The sequence below is a fragment of the Castanea sativa genome, chromosome 11 (assembly GCF_040712315.1).
Source record: "Castanea sativa cultivar Marrone di Chiusa Pesio chromosome 11, ASM4071231v1".
NCBI lineage: Eukaryota > Viridiplantae > Streptophyta > Magnoliopsida > Fagales > Fagaceae > Castanea > Castanea sativa.
In genome coordinates, this window is record NC_134023.1 from 53,319,762 (window position 1) to 53,340,568 (window position 20,807).

Sequence of the window (20,807 nt, forward strand, 5' to 3'; positions counted from 1 at the left end):
AAAAAAAAATATGTCCATAATATTTTCACAATATTTTTACAACAAATTCTAAGTGACAGGTTATTATTGGTTGTTATTGTTGGGGCAAAAAAATAATCTTCATGTTAAATTTAAATCAATAACAATTAACTACTTATAATTTATTATAAAAATATTGTAAAAATATTATGACATAGTATTTCAAAAAAAAAAAATTATAAGGAGAAGCCCAATAATCAGTAATCGTCATCTCACTAGCCTCATGTACGCACATGAGCCAGTGAGATGATTGCGTAATCCTCGGTCGAAGATAAGTAATTATGTAGATATGAAAGAGTTTTGAAATATTTGGTAGTTATAGTTATGAAAGGATTTAGTCAAAATTATATAATTATGAAAGGGTATCTAGTGATAATAGGGTGGAATTCACATTTTCTATCATGCCAGTTGTCTAGAGTTGAAACCTCTCCCTATTTACTTAAAAAATATATAAGTAAACTATGAATAAAAAATAAAAAGGAAATTTTTTGCTATGTATTAGTATGCAGTGAAACTTTAATATATATATATATATATATATATATATATAAAAGACATTTTTTAATTCAACTATCTTTCTTATGACCCCTTTATTTTTCAACCATTGACAAAATATTTTTTATCCTTAAATTATATTTTTGGGTAAATATGCTTGAATTAAATAAATTTATATTTTTGGGAAAACATACTTGAATTAAAAAAAAATAAATGTAATTTTGAAAATAGCAAAAATTGGACACCAATGACCAAACAACTCTTTTTCGAAAACAAAAATTATTATATATAAGGTGGTATTAATATCAACATATGCATCACTTTTTTCACAATCAAGAATCTTTTAATCTTTACTCAAAAAAAAAAAAATCTTTTAATCATAAAGTAACATTTACCTATAGCGAGGGAAAAAAATAATAGAAGTGTACGTATTCACAAGGTTCTTCTGTGGCAAAAAACTTGCTGCTAGAGCTGAGGCCTTAATTTACTAGTCCGTTGAATTCTTCAATAAAAAGATAGGGGTAGCATTAAGAAAATGTGACAAGCTTAAATAAACTCTCTACCAGTTCCAAACCAATAACCTTGTCAAACCCAACAGAACTAGCACAGGATAATAAGAAATCATTGTTTATTCAGAGAGAGATAGAGTCTGAAAGAGAAAGAACAGAAGCAAAGCAAGACAAGAAATCTACGGAAGTCTATCACAACTCCATAGAAAAATGAAGCAGCATGCATAGGTAAACCATTTGATCACCATCTCTCTTGGAACTTTGCCTTTTCATTTCATTCATTCATGATCATTTATCTCATATACAACAAATACAGCTTATATAGATAGACTTTCTCTCTCTTATTTTTCATGTGTTGCTTGTTTGTTTTCTTCTGGGTTTGGTGTGTTTTCTTATCTGGGTCATCCTTGTATTCCTTGAATTTCAAAACTTTACGTTTGCTTCTTCTGTAGTTTTTGCTAAAGTTCATTGTTTTACTGAATTCTCATCTGGGTTTTCTCTGTTTTTGGTGTCCTTTCTCTCAGCTAACTTTCGCTTCCATTTGTTGACCACTTTCCTATCTGTTTGTTCTTGGCTCTCCATGTTTGCTTCATTTTCTGCAGAGCATTGGATTTGCATTTATATCTTGTTCGCTTCAATTTTTCAGTTATCTTCACATTTTTTTCAACCCAATTTGTTTAAATTTTCATTCTTCTAGTACCCTTTTCTTTCGTCCATTTGATTTCACTTTCCTTCACTGCCTTGCTTTGGATTTCTTCGTTTTCAATAGCCATTCTCTTTGGATTTGATTTTCCCTCTTTAATTCCTTTGTTCTCTCAAAAAAACCAAAAAAAGAAAAAATCTTATTTATCTGTTATATTTATCCTTTCTTTCTATATCTTCTAGATTCTAATGTTGTTTTAAATAAACACAATGCTGATACTTTATAATTATTTTTGTCTATTCAGTGGCAGTAACTTTTAAAGTTAGGAACTTGCTGTTAAATTCTATACAATGAAGTGTTTCTACTACTTTAAGGACAAATCCAGAGGCAGGGGACAAAGATCAGCACCAGAGTTGAAAGAGCAAACATCTGATTATTCAGGCTCTGATCAGGCCACTCTATCTTCATGCTCGGCACCCTCCCCGCGTGGAATACCACAACTGTATGAGGAGAAGGCTCATAACTTGCGTGTTTTCTCATACTCGGAGCTCAGACATGCAACTAATGATTTCAGTAGGCTACTTAAGATTGGGGAGGGTGGATTTGGGAGTGTGTATAAAGGTTCAATCAAGCCTGCTGAGGGAAATGGTGATCCAATTGTGGTTGCGATTAAAAAGCTCAACAAAGATGGCTTACAGGTATAAGCCTTAAGAATGCTAATTTTTTTGTTAGAGAATATGATTAGGAATATACTCTTAAAGTGTTTAAGAATAGTGGTGACTTTTATGCTCATTAAAAATGATCAAATGTTATATAAATAATGTTAAATTATATAGTTAGTTATATGTAAATTCATAGGGTTTTTTTTTAGTTGTTTTTTCTTATCATGTTGTGTTCTCTATTTAAGCCATAGTGCGGATGCTAAGTAGTTTCTTGAGGCATCGCATCTCCTTCCTCTCTCTTCCACTCTCTTTACTTAGTTGAGAAGAATATCGCTTAACTTCTGACTTGGACATGCTCATCACTAGCACCATTATTTTGTAAAAGTTTTTTGAGTGTTTGAACAATTCACTGTCAACTTCACCTTTTGCAAAATCATTGTTAAAGTGATCTAGTGTCTATGCAATTTTGGTGCAACAGCAGCTTTTCATCAACCTTGAGATTAAATATAATTTCAATTAGCATTCCTGTACCTACCTGTTTTTCATAACAATCTTATTATAAGATGGGTCTAAGGGTACAAGTGGGTAAGACGAAGTACTTTTTCACTGTATGTGGCCCTTACCAATAAGCCACTCCTTGCAAGTTGTCCAGATGGAAAGCCAGTGTCATTGCCACTGTAATTGTTCTTTATTGTCCCTACTCAGAAAGAAAGGTGAAAAGAAAAGAATATATATATGTGTGTGTGTCTCTGTGTATATATATATATATATATATATGTATGTAAAATTGTTGTGTGTTGTCCCTACTCAGAAAGAAAGGTGAAAAGAAAAGAATATATATATATATATATATATATGTGTGTGTGTGTGTGTGTATATATGAGAATCTTATAGAACTGGTTCAATCCGAGGCCCAGAGGCTACTCATTTGCATAGAGGCTCATCTCATTACAATCAAGGCTTCTATTCTATTGAGGTTCGTAGAGACTAGAGATTCCTTTTCAATGTAATAATGCTCTTTCTTGATATACCAAAGCCTGAATTATCTTCCAGAGGAAGGTTTACTGAGGTCCAATGGTTGTCTATACATGGACCCCTGTACATTTATAGCTAAATCAATTGGTGTAAAGAGTGAAGGATCCACCACTAGGATTCTATGAATATTTGAGTAGCCTTCATTTATGGCATAGCATATTATTAATATGTTTTCATTTGATTGATCTTATGAATCACAATATTCATATGTCGACTTTGTTTTAGGACCATACAATTGTTATGTTTACTAGCTGACTAATTACACTAAGGGAAAAACAAAAGTAGATCATGCTAACTCAATAGTAGATTTTAGATGAAATGCAAATGCTAAAGATAGCATTAACAGTTTTTTTTTGATAAGTAGAAGATAGCATTAACAGTGATATACACAAATCACTGCAGTGCTGGAATCCAAACTATCCGTTATTGGATGGCTAACTAACATGCAATGCAAGTATCTGTAATAAAAATTTCCCATTTCACTAATCAACTATCTCATAGACACCATTTGCGATCAGGAGTTGTTTTTTCCTTCGTGATCCTCCACAAGTGATTTGGAGGCTGGAGTACTATTTTTTCCTCTATAGCTACATATAATGTAAATGAGCATCTCAGTGAGATTCAAACTTTTGTAAAATATGGCAACCACAGACCTTTTTTCCTTTGGTACCAAAGATGAAATCAAACAAACCATTCCAACTGGATGGATGGAACTCCATCATACTACTCATTACAAGGCAAGGCACGTATGGGATACCATATGTAGAAAATGTGAACAAGAATTTGGTTAGATGGAAGAAGTTGTACTTAACAAAAGGAGGGAGACTCACTCTATTCAAAAGTGAGTTATCTAGTCTTCCAAATTATTACTTCTTTGTTTCCAATGCCTATGGAAGTGGCAAAAAGGTTGGAAAAAAATTGAAAGTGATATACACTGAAGATACGTTGTGGAGAGGTAGATAAATTGGAATGGATCCCTTCGAAAACTCAGGCTTCCAGGTGAACAGTAGGCATGGAGAGGAGGAGAGAATTCTTCTCCTTGGCAGAGCATTTGGAAAGTTCATGTACAACCGAGGGTGCCTTTTTCCTGGTGGTGTCTCATTGGGAAAGATCTTGACTACATAAAATCTAAGACTGTGAGGGTTAGTCATTATGGATTGATGCTTTATGTGCAGCTCATCGTTTCCTATGCTGTACAGTGGCTCTGGGTTTGCGGTCTATGGTTTTATGTTTATTTGGAAAAAGAACAAATGGGGAGATTTGGAAAGTTGTTCCTTTGTTTATAATGTTGTGCTTTGGGAGAGAGAGAAACAAGATGCTTTGGGGCAAAAGAGCTGCACACGACACAGTTGAAGTTTTTATTTTTGAAGACTTTATATGAACAAACTTTTGACTTCTCATACTGTTTCTACAGTGGACTTCCTAGAGTTTATGGATACATAGAGTTTTCATTAACCTTTATTTAATTGTTACTTTTGTTTTGGGCTTTTCTTTTGTATACTTCCCGTAGACTAGGGTTGTGCGCCTTTTGTGCTTTTATTTTAATGGATTTTTATTACTTATCAAAATGTGGATGCCTATTCTTAATTACAAGATTGCCTTTTGGAACGAAAAATGAAAGGTAAGAAAGGATTTTCAGAATGTTGTTTGGGCTTGCATCGATAATTCAATAACATTATGCTATGAAGAAATGAGTGGGATGTAAAAAGGAAAAATGGAAAAGAAAATAAATAATAAAAAGTAGGAAGGAAAAGAAGAGAAAAAAGGAACCACCTGGCCATCCAGTCACACCTCAAAAGTGCCCATCTGTGTTTGAACTTGATAAAATATTTTCCTCTTTCTTATTCTTTCCATTATCATGCGCTTATAACTCCCTTGATTTTTAATAGTGATTATATAAGGATTTTGATTCTGTGAAAGGTTACTGATCTCCTAATTCTCTGTTTCAAAATACAGGGCCACAAACAATGGGTGGCAGAAGTTCAATTTCTTGGTGTTGTGGAGCATCCAAACCTTGTCAAACTCATAGGATACTGTGCTGTGGATGGGGAGAGAGGGATCCAGCGATTACTTGTATACGAATATATGCCGAACAAAAGCTTAGAGAATCATCTTTTCAATAGGGCATACCCAACTCTTCCTTGGAAAACCAGATTACAGATATTACTGGGAGCAGCTCAAGGATTAGCTTATCTGCATGAAGGATTGGAAGTTCAGGTTATTCTCTGAGACATTATCATTTAATGTTTTTGTTATTCTACACAAATACAAACAATTTTTTTTCCTGTGCAAAACAGAAGCTGTTGTTTATACTCCCTAACATTTTAGCCCAGCATCAGATTTCCTCCACTTTTGTGCTGCAGCTTCTTGGAATTTAGTGGAATAATATTAATATTACCTTATTTTCTTGTTAAACTTTAAGCTTTTGCTTATATACATAGAAAGTTGCACACCATGTGAATAAGAAATCCTTCCAGTCTTGTGTATACATATTGTGTACTTGAGGTAGTTTCTTTTCACAAATAAAATCTGTTACTTGTAAAAAAAAAAACCATCGGTGCCCAATCAGTTTTTATCTAATACCTACTATGTGTAATGTGCTAGATTTAACTTTGACTGCAACCATTGTTTGCCTAACTTCCATTATGCTCATGCTGAAGGTGATCTTTCGAGACTTTAAATCATCCAATGTGTTGTTGGATGAGAATTTCAAACCAAAGCTTTCAGACTTTGGACTTGCTAGGGAGGGACCAATGGCTGGGCGATCTCATGTTTCAACAGCAGTAAGTGTCGTGTGCATTTATTTGCATTAGCATTTTAGGTTGCATCACTGGTAACAATTTTGTGGTTCAAAAGTATATAACAGTAAACTATTTGTATATTGGGATTCTAAGAATCTAAAGCATATGATATATTGAAAAACAAAAAGAAAAAAAAGATGACATATTATACACTTCAATGTGTCAAATCATATAAAAGTCATTGTATAGATTTTTTTCCCCAATATATCAAGCACACAATAGATGGGTAAAAGACAAAAATAGAATATGATCCTCTTTGATAATATTAGAAGTAAATTATAGAACTTTTTTCTACTGGAATGATTCACAATTCTGTGATTAATTTGAAAATAACTCCACAAAATTCAAGAACAGTGCAAGACCAGCGAAGTGTGTTTAGGATAATAATAACTTTAAGACAGCTATCTTGCCTATTGGATTTGTTAGAATTTACAAATTTTTTCACATGTATTTTGAAGACATTAAAAGGCTTATTGGATCTTCATGAACAACTTGCAAATATATTGTATGTTGAAGTCAGGAATGTGGGTGTAGAAGAAAGGTTCTGTATTGAAATAAATAATTGGAGATTGTTGTGGTTCTCATTAGAAATTTTTTTGATGATCAGGTGGTTGGAACATACGGGTATGCTGCCCCAGAATACATTGAGACTGGTCATCTGACAAGTAAGAGTGATGTGTGGAGTTTTGGTGTTGTATTATATGAGATTATTACAGGTAGGAGATCATTAGAAAGAAACCGCCCAAGTGCAGAGCAGAAACTTTTGGATTGGGTGAAACAGTTCCCTGCCGAAGGTAAAAAGTTCATCTTGATAATGGACCCAAGACTGGAAGGCAAGTTTTCTAGTAGTGCAGCTCGGAAAATTGCCAAGTTAGCAGACAACTGTTTACTAAAGAACGCAAAAGATCGGCCAACAATGGGTAAAGTGATGGAGAGATTGGAGGAGATAATCCAACAATCCGACGAAGATAACCCTTCTGAAAATGGTCTCGAGTCCTTTGAAGATGACCCAAGTGAGACAGAGCAGAAGAAGAATCAAGTTGGACATGCAGAATCATGGAAAAGGCGGATGGCCCATCTGGCAAATCTGGGTGAGAATGTGGAGGGTGCAAGTAGAAGAAGATTTATGATAATGCAGAGGGCCGAAGTGCCTTAAATAGTTTTCCCCACCGCAAGTTTTTGTCTTGGTTCAATTCTTAGGGACAAGTGGTGTTTTTGTCTGATAAGGTTTGTCTGATAATGTGGAAAATGTGTCGGATTATATAGACCTTTGTATAACCCTGAACTGACAAACGGAAGTTCCTTGGGAGTGAATGAGCTAGCCTTGTAAATAAGCATATGATTAGAGAAACTGAATGGTGGCTCTTGAGAGAGATTGGCTTTTTTTTCTTTTTTTGTAAAGGTTACGTAATTAAACATTGTATCGCAGGCTAACATTTCCTTTTCTTCTTCCTTGGCTTCCTCAGCATATGACATGCTTTTCCAAATCATCACCATTGAAATTGTTTTGCTATCGTTTTTGCCTCTGAAATGAAAATTTGTTTTTACCAAATCTGAACTCTTTTGCCAGATAGGATCGCAAACCAATATTAAGATGTTACCAAAAATAATAATAAGAAAAATTATCATTTATTTTCTTGTTGAAAAAGTCGACACACAAGTGTTTATAAGACAAAGTGATTATATTGCTATCTATATTATCCACCGAAAGACATGAAAACTGGGATTGAGAAAATTTCACTTTCGACTTTTAGTGTACGCACCCTCCATCTCCATCCCCGTCGCTGTATTTGCCTCGCAAAAGTTCAACTAAGGCTTAAACTAACCTGACCAACTTCACACTTGTACCACCTATGCCAAGGCTGGGAGTCTCTTCTTCTCCATCCCAATATAAGGTGTAAGAGTTGACTCTGTGAGATACAAAAAGCACGAGTTAGTGAAGTTCACTTTGTGTTATCAGAAAGAGTCTTTTTTTGAGCAAGATAAATCATTTCAAGATTAAAAAGCTTTATTGAGAGAGAAAATTAGTTTAAAAAGGAGCAACTAGTAACTTAAAACGATTTAAATGGTAACTCGGCATCAAATGTTAAAGAGTTTATTACCATATCTTGATGTTAAGACTACAACCCCCGTCGCTGTATTTGCCTGGAAAAAGTTCAACTAAGGCTTAACCTAACTTGACCGACTCCACACTTGTACCACCTAAGCCAAGGCTGAGAGGCTCTTCATCTCCATCCCAATATAAGGTGTAAGAGTCGACTCTGTGAGATACAAAAAGCACGAGTTAGTGAAGTTCACTTTGTGTTATCAGAAAGAGTTTTTTTGAGCAAGATAAATCATTTCAAGATTAATAAGCTTTATTGAGAGAGAATATTAGTTTAAAAAAGAACAACTAGTCACTTAAAATGATTTAAATGGTAACTCAGCATGAAATGTTTGAGTTTATTACCATATCTTGATGATAAGACTACAACTAGATATTCAACATATTCCAATTTTCCAACGAGGGAAAATGTCACCATCTAGAACAACTAAAGTCACTAATAATCATTGTGATTGAGGTTCCATTTTTAACAAACTATCTAGCCTACTCACTAATCACCTACAAAAATTGCTTCTTCATCAATCTCTTTGTGGTTGATAATTTCAGATGCTTGATTTCTTACTTTTATCAACAATAGCATCTCTGCGCATTTTACACTCATGCAACATGATTTATCCACGTGTAGTGCAATTGGCAATTTTAGTGCACTGCTACCAGATGCCTGCATATATATATATATATGCTCTTCTGCATTTGGGGGAAAAAAAATTAAATATTGTTCTATACATCCTTGCTCATAGGCCAATGATCCATATTCCTAATTCGATCTCTAAATAAAAGTTCATAATCCATATGCATCTCTGTCTCAATCATTGTATCTAAACAAAGAAAACAATTCTTTTTTTTTTTAAAAAAAAAATCCAGTAGTTTACACTCGCTTAACATCCCAACCAGTAAATACTAAATACCAAGAAAATTTTTCTAATTTTTGCATATTTATTTTTATAGGCCCTTTTTCTTTTTCTTTTTTTTTGGGGGGGGGGGGGGGGGGGACGGGGGTATTCTAGGCATTAAATGGGGCATGAACTTCTTTGTTCTATGATTTATCTCCATAGATTACCAAAAGGGGAATAACTTGATTTAGTATCACTGCTCTGTCCTTTAGGTGCAGTAACTATGCTACTAACTACAATTTTTAGTTTCAGATAAATGTTTGAGGTGAGTAAACTGAGTAAATCTTCATACCTACACAAATTTTCAACACTAATTGAACCAAACTCCTAGATTCAACATGTTACAATATCTTTTCTCCAAATAGAATCATAAAGTCGTTTCAAGGCTAAGGATATCAAGCACTGATTTTTACAAGCAATTTAAATTTCAGAAAGAAAGGAGAAAAAAATTAATGGCACAAACTCTATCGTGTATCATAATCTGCAAAGTCAAAAGGTTAGCAATATGTCAGTTCTTTTAGTTGGAAGATGGAAGGCATAGTTGAAGTGCATCCAAAATTATTCTAAAAGTACCGTAAGCCACTTACCATGCACACAACTCTGCCAACCTGCACCACTTCAATAAAAAAAAATTTAAAAACTTCACATAATAAACCCCCTCAGCCCTCAGGCCCCAAAATAACTGCAGTAAATCATGCAAAGAAATATAAGTACAATATTAGTTGAATGTTTGCCGGTCCAAAAGTATACCATCATGTTAGCTGAAAGGAATAATTCAGCAGTAACATTCATTGCTGGAAAGTCAGCAACACTTGATAAAGAACAAACTCAAGCCGGTCACCATTTATCAGCTCCAAGGACCTAGCTTAAGACATTATAATTCATTTATGGTTCCGCACTGATAGAGCCCTCTTTTTTCCCATTCAAATCAGACCAAATTAGACTTATCGAATGAGATTCTGTTCTCAAGAATTGAACTGCTATCTTTTCAGTCAACTTTCAGGATCCACCAAAAGCACTTTCAATTGATTCAAGGGTATTCTGATTTGGTTCTCTTTGAGGTCTATTTCTATACATAAAATCATATGTAATGTACATGAGGAAGTCCAGAAAAAGGCTCTTCGCAGATTCTCCTCTAAAAAGTTCAGCATCTTCTTCTATATCACGGTAGGCTCTGTCCATTATTCTATATGTAATTTCATCAAAATCAAAGGATATCTCACTCAACTTCTGACACCACATTAAGGCCCTCTCAGGCATCCCCTGCTTGCAAAACTGAGACAACACCACATTGGTTGTAACTACATTCGGAACAAAAGCCATCTTTAGCAATTTTGCAGTTAAAATCATGGCTCGTTCCAGCATATCACTACAAACACCATTAAGCATGGTGTTATATGTTACTATATTTGGAACAATACCTGCTGAAACAAGTTCATCCAACATCATCACAGCTCGATTCATTTTTCGGCTGCTGCAGAAACCATGAATGCGAATATTGTAAGTTGTAATATCTGGGTCCCAACCACTGGCATACATTTTATTCATAAACTCATCTGCGGTAACCATGTCAAATGCTTTACAACAACCACCAATCAAAGTGTTATATGTGACAATATCAGGGCTCAACCCAGTCCGCTGCATGTCCATAAAGAGATCAATTGCTGCCTTCATTCTACCCTGTTTACAAAATCCATTAAGGATCATATTGGTGGTAAACATATCTGGAAGGAGTCCCTTTTGCCTCATCTCTCTTTCCAATTTCAATGCTTCACTCAGTTTCCCATGGTTACAAAACCCACCAATCAAAGAATTATATGCAAAATTATTTGGCACAAACCCTTTCCTCGACATTTCTAAAAACAAATCATATGCCTCCTCCACCAGACCTGCTTTTGAAAGTCCATCAATAAAGGCTGAATAGGCAACAGCATCAGGAGATACCCCTCTCAGTGCCATCTCATTCCACAGATTTTGAGCCCCTTCCAGATCCCCTATCTTGGAATATCCATCCAAAAGCACCGTGTATGCCACTTTATTAATGGGAAAACCATTCTCTATCATATTATACAATAGCTCTCTGGCTTCTTGCAGGCTCCCCTTTTGGGATAAACCCATAAGCAAAGAACTACATGTGGAAGATGAAGGAGTTAAACCAAATCTAACCAGAATTCTATACGCCTCATAGGCCTTTGCTTCTAAACCAGCCCTGCTATAAGCTGCAATAATTGAGTTAAAAGCAACCACACTAGGAGGAATTCCTTTCTCAAGCATATTTTCTAAAAACTCCATGGCCTCGTCAAACCGACCTGCCCAACACAGCCCTGCAACTGAAATATCATACAGTGAAGAATCCGGGAACAATCCCGATATAGATACATCCCTTAACAACCTATCACCATCCTCTTCCCTTCCAAACCTGTAATGACCTGCAACCAAAATATTAAAGGTTATCCCATCAGGAGACACACCTTTATGCCTCATTTCTTCATAAAGCATGTTTGCTTGAGCAGTGTCCCTTGCCTTAATATACCCATCCATCAAGGTGTTAAACATTGTGACATCCGGATAGACACCCATATCATGAATTCCATCAAAGAGCTTTCTCGCTTGCACCATGTTTCCCTCCTTACACAAGGCATGTAAAACCGTATTAAACGTAACAACACTCGGTTTACAACCCCTCGAAATCATCAAATGCACCCAATTAAGTGCATCAGACGTCCGTCCCCTCATACAATACGCATTGATCACAATGTTATACGTAAAAACATCTGGCTCACAATGAAATTTCCACATCACATGTAACAAACTCTCTCCAATTCTAACCAACCCTTTTCTACAAAACCCGAGAACCATTACATTAAAAGTATAACTACAAGGACAAGGCCCTCTCCGAACCATATCCCTAAACAACTTCCACACACTACCATAATCACCAACTCTAAGCAACAGCTTGAAAAGCACTGTAATGGCCGACAAACTCGGCCTCAAACCCACCTCCCTCATCCTACCAACAACCCCAATTGCCTCACTACTCATCTCCACATTCACAAAACCCCGCATTAGCGTATCGAGCACTGAGAAACCCGACTCGTACTCACGGTGATTCCTCCACATAAACTCCACAACCCCTTCACTCCTACCCGACCCAATCCTCGCAATGACGCACGAAACCACGTCCTGCGCGAGGAACCGGAGATTCTCCGCCGCTAAAATATGCGCGGCGACGCAGCACTTCCGGACGGCCTCGTCGGAACCGTCCCGAAACGCGAGCTTGAAGAACGCAAAGCCGGTTTCTCGGGTCCCAAACAGCTTCATCGCCTTGACTAAGGAAACTGGGCAGAATCGCTTCGAAAACGCTTTCAATACAAACCCCATTTGGGATTTGATCGCTTTCGATAACCCAACTGCGATTCTTCGCCGCTCGTTTGAATTAACAACAATGGGGCTAAAGCTAAAGCTAGAGCTAGAGCTACATGAATGACTTGAAGCGTTACTGTGAGGCAAAAATTGCTCGAGGAAATCGAAATTTTGAGAATTGGAAGAAGAAGAAGAAGAAGAAGAAGAAGTGAAATGTGAGGGTTTAGGGTTTAGGGTTTTAGGGGAATGAGTGAGATTGAGAGGGTTTAGGGTTTGAGAGTGAAAATGTACCTGAAGAGTGTTGCGCACTCGGCGCACTTTAGCAGACATCCAAAGGTGGCGGAGAGTGGTCGGAGGAGGAAATGGTAGTGGCGGGGTCACCGGCGCATTTTAGCAAAGAGTAGAAGTTTTTTTTTGGGGGGAGGAAATGTTTTTGTGAGGGATGGATCCTGGGCCTTTTTGGTATAGGAACTAGGAGAAGTTCAAAGTTGGGGAGGAAAGTGGGCTGGATGGGCTTAGTTGTGGCCTATTTGCATGAACATGCGGGAGATTAAGGGTCCGTTTGGATAGAACTTATTTTGCTGAAATTAAAAACTGAAAACTGAAAACACTGTAGCAAAATAATTTTTAAATGTGTGAATAATTCTGCGGGACCTATTTTTAATGAAAAAGTTGTTGAAAAGTGAAATTTGTGGGACCCGTGAACAGTGTATTTGTGCACTGTTCATGGCTGAAAAGTCAATATATGCTGCTAGGTAAAAAAAAAAAAAAAAAAGCAAAAACGCGACGTGGACGCACAAACGCAGATCCAAACGCCCTCTAAGAATCGGCTTTATCCCATTAAAAATGTCAGACAATTATAAATGCATTTAAATGATCTCTTCAAAAATTGTCACTTAAGGGTGTGTTTGTTTGGAGGTATAATAAAGTGGATGGAAAATTTTGAAGAGAAAATGAGAAGGAAAACTTTTTGGAGTGTGTTTGGTTTGGTTAACAACAATGGGGCTAAAGCTAGAGCTAGAGCTACATGAATGACTTGAAGCGTTACTGTGAGGCAAAAATTGCTCGAGGAAATCGAAATTTTGAGAATTAGATGAAGAAGAAGTGAAATGTGAGGGTTTAGGGTTTAGGGTTTTAGGGGAATGAGTGAGATTGAGAGGGTTTAGGGTTTGAGAGTGAGAGTGAGAGTGAAAATGTACCTGGAGAGTGTTGCGCATTCAGCGCACTTTAGCAGACATCCGAAGGTGGCAAAGAGTGATCGGAGGAGGAAATGGTAGTGGCGGAGTCACCAACGCATTTTAGCAAAGAGTATAAGTTTTTTTTTTTTTTTTTTTTTTTTGGGGACAAAATGTTTTTTGAGGGATGGATCGTGGGCCCTTTTTGGTATAGGAATTGGGGAAGTTCAAAGTTGGGCTGGATGAGCTTATTTGTGGCCTATTTCCACGAACATGCTGGAGATTTAAGAATTAGCTTTATCCCATTAAAAAAGACAACAATTATAAATGCATTTAAATGATCTCTTCAAAAATTGTCACTTAAGGGTGTGTTTGTTTGGATGTGTAATAAGGTGGATGGAAAATTTTGAAAAGAAAATGGAAAGGAAAACTTTTTGGAGTGTGTTTGGTTGGGTGGGTAGGAAGGAAGGAAAATAAATGGTGGGGTTTAGGTATTTTCTCTCCGGACCTACTAAAAAGTTTTCTCCCTAGATTGAAGAGAAAACTGAAAGAAGAAAATGAAGCTACTTTTCTACTACTTCCTTCTTTTTTTTTTTTTTTTTTTTGGTTTTTCTTTCTTTAACTAGACATGATTTTTATTTTTTAATGAATTGGGTGATTTTTTTTTTCATTTATTTTTTTTTAATTGACCGTCATTTTTTAACAAGTGTATATGAGTAAATTTATATAAACTCACTTTTTCCATCCCTCCACTTTTTCACTCCCAACCAAACAAAAATGAGAGAAATTAAAATATTTTCTATCCTCCAATTTTTCATCATTTCATCATTTTCTATCATCTCACTTTTCTACTCTTCCAACCAAATGAACAAAAAGTGAATAACTCCAAACTCGTCCCCATTCAAACCCAAGCTCAAAATTTAAAAAAAAAAAAAAAAACCATGCTCGTGTTTTGGGTGCATTTGATTCATCCCCAAATTCATAACCAACAAAACAAGAGAGAGAGAGAGAGAGAGAGAGAGAGATCTACACAACCCTATGTGACACCATCCTCCAACTCTCACACACTGAGTGTCCGTTTGGATAGCTTATTTTTGTTAGCTTATTTTTGCTACTATTCGTGGGCCCTATTGCATTTTTTGGTATTATTCATGGGTCCCACTGTACTATTTCGACTAACTTTTACTTTTTATCTACAGTACTTTCGGTAAAAAAATTTCAGTTTCAATAAAATATGTGGATCCCAAATAGATCCTGAATCCCTAAACCTATTGCTAGCATAGCCAAAAGGTTTGATTGGATCTTCAAAGAGTTTTATTATTGTAATTTTAAGTTTTTGCATCTTTAAGTTAAGCTCTATTTGGTTTCCAAGAAAGATAATATTGAAATAAAATTGAATAACTTGTTTATTAAGTGAAAGATAAATGCAAGTCTTAATCGCAAAATTTTTAGCGGAGGCTATTGTGTGGTTGACACGGTCCAAAATAAGGAGGTTCTTGAAGAGTTTTTTTTCTTTTTTTTTTCTTAGCAATTAAACACTACATAAGGTTTGAAATAGAAATATTGAAGCATTTATTTTTCCTTAGGAAAAATGCATAAATTATGTTAGGAGTAGTATAAAGAATATTTATGAAAGATGTTCTCCTTTATGCATATTCAAATAATGAAATGCTTTTAAAATGTATAAGTTATTCTCATGTAAGTTAGTCATTTTTAACTTATTTCTTACTAAGCTATGTAGCCAACCCTTACTATTTTTCAGTCACCAAATTTTTTTCTTTGGAGCAATAAGAGCCTTAGTCGAGTTTTGGACGTGCCGATTTTAGTTTTTTAAAGTAAAAGCTTCTTATTTTGGTAGCTTGGTGTTTAGCTTTGAAGTTATTTTGTATTTAAAAAGCAATTGTTGAGAATTGTAATCTTTAATAAAATCAAAGATAATATTTTTTGAACTTATGTTATTTACATATTTGATTTTTTTAATAAGAATATTTTCATAATTGATGGTTTTCGATATCCCTTGAAGTATAATGATAGCTAGATGCTCTTGAAATCAAGTGTAAGAATATATAGTTTTTATTTACAAATTTAGTTGGTTTTTGGTGATATCAGGGCTAGACTTGGTATTAAAATGCCACTCATGATTGTGAATCCATATATCATGTTTGGGTCATGACACTAGCGATGTATTTCAACTCTTTTTTTTGCACTACTAGATTTGAACCCCTGCTTTGCACGAGAGACATTTTGATAATAAAGAAAGGTCAAGAGCTATGTAACTCTCCTATCCAAAAGAAGAGAAAAAGAAGAAGAGAGTTTTGTAGTTCTATACAATTGATTGATTCTCTTCACGTGGAAAACTTGAATTCGAACCCCTTCCCACTTGTTATAAGTGAAAATAAATAAATAAAGAAATAGAAGGTTTGGAAAATCAAAGAGATTTACATGAGCAACATTACGATTCTATCACAACTGGCTTTAAATATTAGGCATTGTTATTTGAGGATATTGAGAAATGAAAATGAATATTAGATATTTGTCAGGGACGTTTTTGTGACAAGAGCAAAAAATGCAAGAACGGCCCACACCTCCCCTTGGGTTCTTTAGAAGTGTTTATTGTGAAAAATCAAGTCCAAAATTCCAAATGTATAACAATTGTTATCTGAATAATAAATATCACAACTTTTATTTTCATAGACTCTCAATCTTGAGAGGATTGTAAACCTAATCAAGAAATGTAGGTCGCTTTGATATATCAAAGGAGATAATAAACCTTATACCTATACTATACTATAGGTATAGGGTACTTATACCTATAGTATAGTATAGGCACTGTTAAAAATAGGTATTATACCTTGGATGAACCTTATACCTTGGAAGGAAGCTTAGCAGCAAGTTGAGTCACCATCGCAGTCGGCTTCGACTGGCTCGATGCCGGCTTCTTCGTAAGACCCTGCAGCGGCGAAGGCAGCTAGCTTAGGCTGGTGAGCTGTGATTAGCTGCAATGGGTCCTCGCTGTCGTCACCACCTATTAGCACCTCCTACCCCATCACCACCCCTGCCATCTCACCCCCCCACTGCCACATCACCACCACCCCCACCCATGGACCCATCATCACCACCACCCCTACCCCCGGACCCATCATCACCCCCACCCCCACCCCCACCCCCGGACCCATCGTCATCACCACCCCCACCCTCGAACCCATCGTCATCACCACCCCCACCCTCGGACCCATCATCACCCCTTGCCCACCTCCGCCTACACTGCACAAGGATATGCTCCCAAAACTCCAAAACTGTATTACAATCCGTGGTTGTTTTTACATTATAGAAATCATCTTTCACCTTTTCTTCAATATCTACTAAAACTTTGTTCAATGATCTTTCCAAGCGATCTTTTATATAAGCAATAGCTCTCCCCTCTAAAAAATCTATTTTTCTACCTCCTTCTATGTCGGAAACCCTTAATTCAAACTCCAAATATTCAGAAGTAAAACATCGAGTAATCGTCTTATAAACCTCAAATCCTAGGGCATTAGGGAAAATCTTCCTAAATATGCAGCCTAGATCACAGGTAGTCTTCTTGCTTTGGCATACTAGACAATCCATTTCAACATTGGTTTGACAAAAAAAGCTTTATTAGGGTTTTCCAATCCATTGACAAAAGACAGTTTTACCAATCATTTATAGCAACATCATATACATATACATCATAAATTTATCATACACATTGTACATCATAAATTTAAGAAGAACACTTGGAAAGAACATAGGTCCCTAAAATACGTGGGTACCTGTCTACTATTTCTTATTTTATTTTTAATATCACAAATAACCACACCAAGCAAACACAACAATTTAGTTTTCAAAGCAATCAAATTACAGCACATCAATATAAAACCAAAAAAGAAAAAATTACCTACAGCAATTGCCAAGCATTGGGTATATCCAACCTTGAAGCAGAAAAAATCTGCCCCAACCAAAAAAATAAAATAAAAGTGAGAGTCAATTCAACACATACATATAAAAATTCATGTACAGAACAGAGAGATGGAATATATAGTAGATCTTTTTGGAAGAATTCATGAGACAAATACCAATTTCATAAACTCATTGGCTAGATGAGAAGAAACTTTTCAAGAAAAGACTGCAAAGAACTGTCATTGTCATCAATCAACTTTATGTTACCGCCATTATATATAGGTCCATTACTACTATGTTTAGAACCATTCTATCTTGGGGGAAAAATATCTCATTACCAAATCTCCTTCTCCAGTGAAAAAAAGCCAAAATATCATGGAAGAAGTGCAAGACATTGTGATTATGGGAGCTGAATTGCTGGTCTTAAACCATCCTTAGGACTACAAAAGAAGAACAAACAAAAACAAATACAGGAATTTTAACTAGCCAGCTCCCATCACAAATTCAAGAACATGCATACCATGTATACTGACCAAACTAGCTAACAATTTATGAATTCCTTTCATGCATCCACCTCTCTGGTAATGTTAAATACTAGCTACAACCTAAATACAATGGTGAATTATTTTGCCCACAACTAAAAAATTGACATTATTTTTTGAGCAATGAGCCATTGAGGTAAAAATCCTGATAATCTCTAGAACTTTCTTTTTTTTGAATGAAACACACTCACTCTTGGTATCTTTAAGTTCATAAAGACTGTATTCAGCTTTATCACCACAAGTGAGAAACAATTTTTAAATTTGTTCATTTTCATCCAATAATTAGTTTACATTTGTACCACAAACAGGCAAAAGATACAGAGCATTTAACCAAACCACATAGTGCAGGTAAAAGAACAAACAGTCAATTAGTGTAGGAGAATATCCACCAGACGATGCCATTCTATTCTCAGCAAATGATAATTGCAATATTGTTTTTTTTTTCTTTTTAATGAATCTCGTGCATCGCACGGGTTAGCAACTAGTTTAATTAACAATTGTTATTTGAATAATAAATATCACAACTTTTATTTTGATAGACTCTCAATCTTAAGAGGATTGTGAACCTAATCATGAAATGTAGGTCGCTCTGATATATCAGAAGAGATAATAAATCTTATACTTATACTATACTATAGGTATAAGGTGCTTATTACTATACTATAGGTATAGGGTAATTATTCCTATAGTATAGTATATGTATAGGGTTTATAAACACATCAGCACCTGCCACATCCTCCCCCCTAACCCATCATCTCGTGCCTTCCTCCGCTTACATTGCTCAAGTGTATGTTCCCAAAACCTCAAAAATCTTTCGCTATCATTGAGTGTTTTCACATTACAAAAACCCTCATTCATCTCATCTTCAATCTCTCCTAAAATTTTCTTCAATAAACTTTCAAAACCTTTTTTTTCCAAGTGATAGCCCCGATCATCTCTTTCCTTCCAACAATTTATTATTTTAGAACCTCCTATGGCGGAAACCCCACTCAATTCAAACTCCAAAAAATCAAATGTAACACAGCCAATAATAGTTTCATACATCTCAAACCCTAGGGCATCAATGAAAAATTTCCTGAATATGCATCCTCCCTTACCAAATCAACCCCTGCCACACCCTTCACCGTCATTGATAAAATCGGGTAATTCATTTGCGAAGACAACAACATATCAACTACAATGGTTTGTCTTGATCATGGAAGTGGAAACTTCTGGTTAATATGTTGGAGTGTTTTAAGTGTGTAAGATACATTGAATTGGATTGTTATGAGGTTAATTATTTAGTTAACAACTGTTATCTGAATAATAAATATCATAACTTTTATTTTCATAAACTCTCAATCTTGGGAGGATTGTGAACTTGATCATGAAATGTAGGTCGCTCTGATATATCAAAGGAGATAATAAACCTTACACCTATACTATACTATAGGTATAGGGTACCTATATCTATAGTATAGTATAAGTATAGGGTTTATAAACACATCAGCCCCTGCCACATCCTCCCCTCTGACCCATCATCCACCCTGACCCATCATCATCCTCCGCTTACACTACTTAAGTGTATATTCCCAAAACCTCAAAACTTTTTCACTATTCTTGAGTGTTTTCACATTACAAAAATCCTAATTTATCTCATCTTCAATCTCTCTTAAACTTTTCTTCAATGAACTTTCCAAACTTTTTTTTTCCCAAGCAATAGCCCGATAAGCTCTTTCCTTCCAACATTTTATTATTCTAGAACCTTCTATGGCAGAAACCTCACTCAATTCAAACTCCAAAAAAGCAGATGTAACATAGATAGTAATTGTTTCATACATCTCAAACCCTAAGGCATCAATGAAAAACTTCCTAAATACGCATCCTCCCCTACCAAAATCAGCCCCTGCTAAATTAGCCCTAGACACATTAGCCCCAACCACATCAGCCCCAGACACATCAGCCACTACCACATCCTCTCCTACCAAATCAGTCCATGCCACATCCTCTACTGCCACTTCAGCCCCTACCACATCCTCCCCTGCCAAATCAGCCCCAGCCACATCCTCCCCCTGACCCATTATCCCCCCTAACCCATCATCATTCCCTGCCTTCCTCCGCTCACACTGCTTAAGTGTATGTTCCCAAAATCTCAAAACTCTTTCACTATCCTTGAGTGTTTTCACATTACAAAAATCCATATTCATCTCATCTTCAATCTCTCCTAAAATTTTCTTCAATGAACTTTCCAAACCTTTTTTTTCCCAAGTGATAGCCCAATCAGCTCTTTCCTTCCAACAATTTATTAATTTAGAACCTTCTATGGTGGAAACCCCACTCAATTCAAACTCCAAAAATCAGATGTAACATAGCCAGTAATTGTTTCATACATCTCAAACCCTAGGGCATCAATGAAAAACTTCCTGAATATGCATCCTCCCCTACCAAATCAACCCCTGCCACATTCTCTACTGCCACATTAGCCCTTGCCAAATCAGCTCCAGACACATCAGCTTTAGCCACATTAGCCACTGCCACATTCTCCCCTGTTGAATCAGCCCTTGCCACATCCTCCACTACCACATCAGCCCTTACCACATCCTCCCCTCTTGACCCATCACCATCCTCTGCCTTCCTCCACTTACAATTCTTAAGTGCATATTCCCA

At 35.9% G+C, this 20,807-nt stretch overlaps 2 protein-coding genes across 5 annotated transcripts; one reads left to right on the forward strand and one right to left on the reverse strand.

Annotated features, from left to right (window-relative positions):
- The first annotated feature begins 923 nt into the window (after positions 1-923).
- On the forward strand, positions 924-7,612 carry LOC142615647 (putative serine/threonine-protein kinase PBL19). The gene is made up of 5 exons (XM_075788387.1): positions 924-1,250; positions 1,970-2,363; positions 5,319-5,579; positions 6,023-6,145; positions 6,771-7,612. The coding sequence occupies exons 2-5, from the start codon at positions 2,016-2,018 to the stop codon at positions 7,317-7,319; spliced, it is 1,281 nt and encodes a 426-aa protein (XP_075644502.1). The 5' UTR covers positions 924-1,250; positions 1,970-2,015; the 3' UTR covers positions 7,320-7,612.
- A 166-nt stretch (positions 7,613-7,778) lies between these two features.
- LOC142615646 (uncharacterized) lies at positions 7,779-12,931 on the reverse strand. Of its 4 annotated transcripts, none has more exons than XM_075788385.1 (4): positions 9,911-12,931; positions 9,748-9,768; positions 8,266-8,424; positions 7,779-8,073 (listed from the first exon to the last, which is right to left on the reverse strand). In XM_075788385.1, exon 1 carries the CDS (start codon positions 12,851-12,853, stop codon positions 10,160-10,162), a length of 2,694 nt encoding a protein of 897 aa, XP_075644500.1. In that variant the 5' UTR covers positions 12,854-12,931; the 3' UTR covers positions 7,779-8,073; positions 8,266-8,424; positions 9,748-9,768; positions 9,911-10,159. The 4 variants fall into 4 exon arrangements, with proteins under 4 accessions (XP_075644500.1, XP_075644501.1, XP_075644499.1 ...); XM_075788386.1 differs by having other exon boundaries at positions 9,748-9,776; XM_075788384.1 differs by lacking the exon at positions 9,748-9,768.
- Positions 12,932-20,807: the final 7,876 nt, after the last annotated feature.

Coding starts and splice junctions, on each gene's coding strand:
- LOC142615647 (XM_075788387.1), top strand. CDS start 2,016: ATGAAGTGTTTCTACTACTTTAAGGACAAATCCAGAGGCAGGGGACAA. Junction 5,580..6,022: donor ATGAAGGATTGGAAGTTCAG/GTTATTCTCTGA, acceptor CTCATGCTGAAG/GTGATCTTTCGAGACTTTAA. Junction 6,146..6,770: donor GATCTCATGTTTCAACAGCA/GTAAGTGTCGTG, acceptor TTTGATGATCAG/GTGGTTGGAACATACGGGTA.
- LOC142615646 (XM_075788384.1), bottom strand. CDS start 12,853: ATGTCTGCTAAAGTGCGCCGAGTGCGCAACACTCTTCAGGTACATTTT.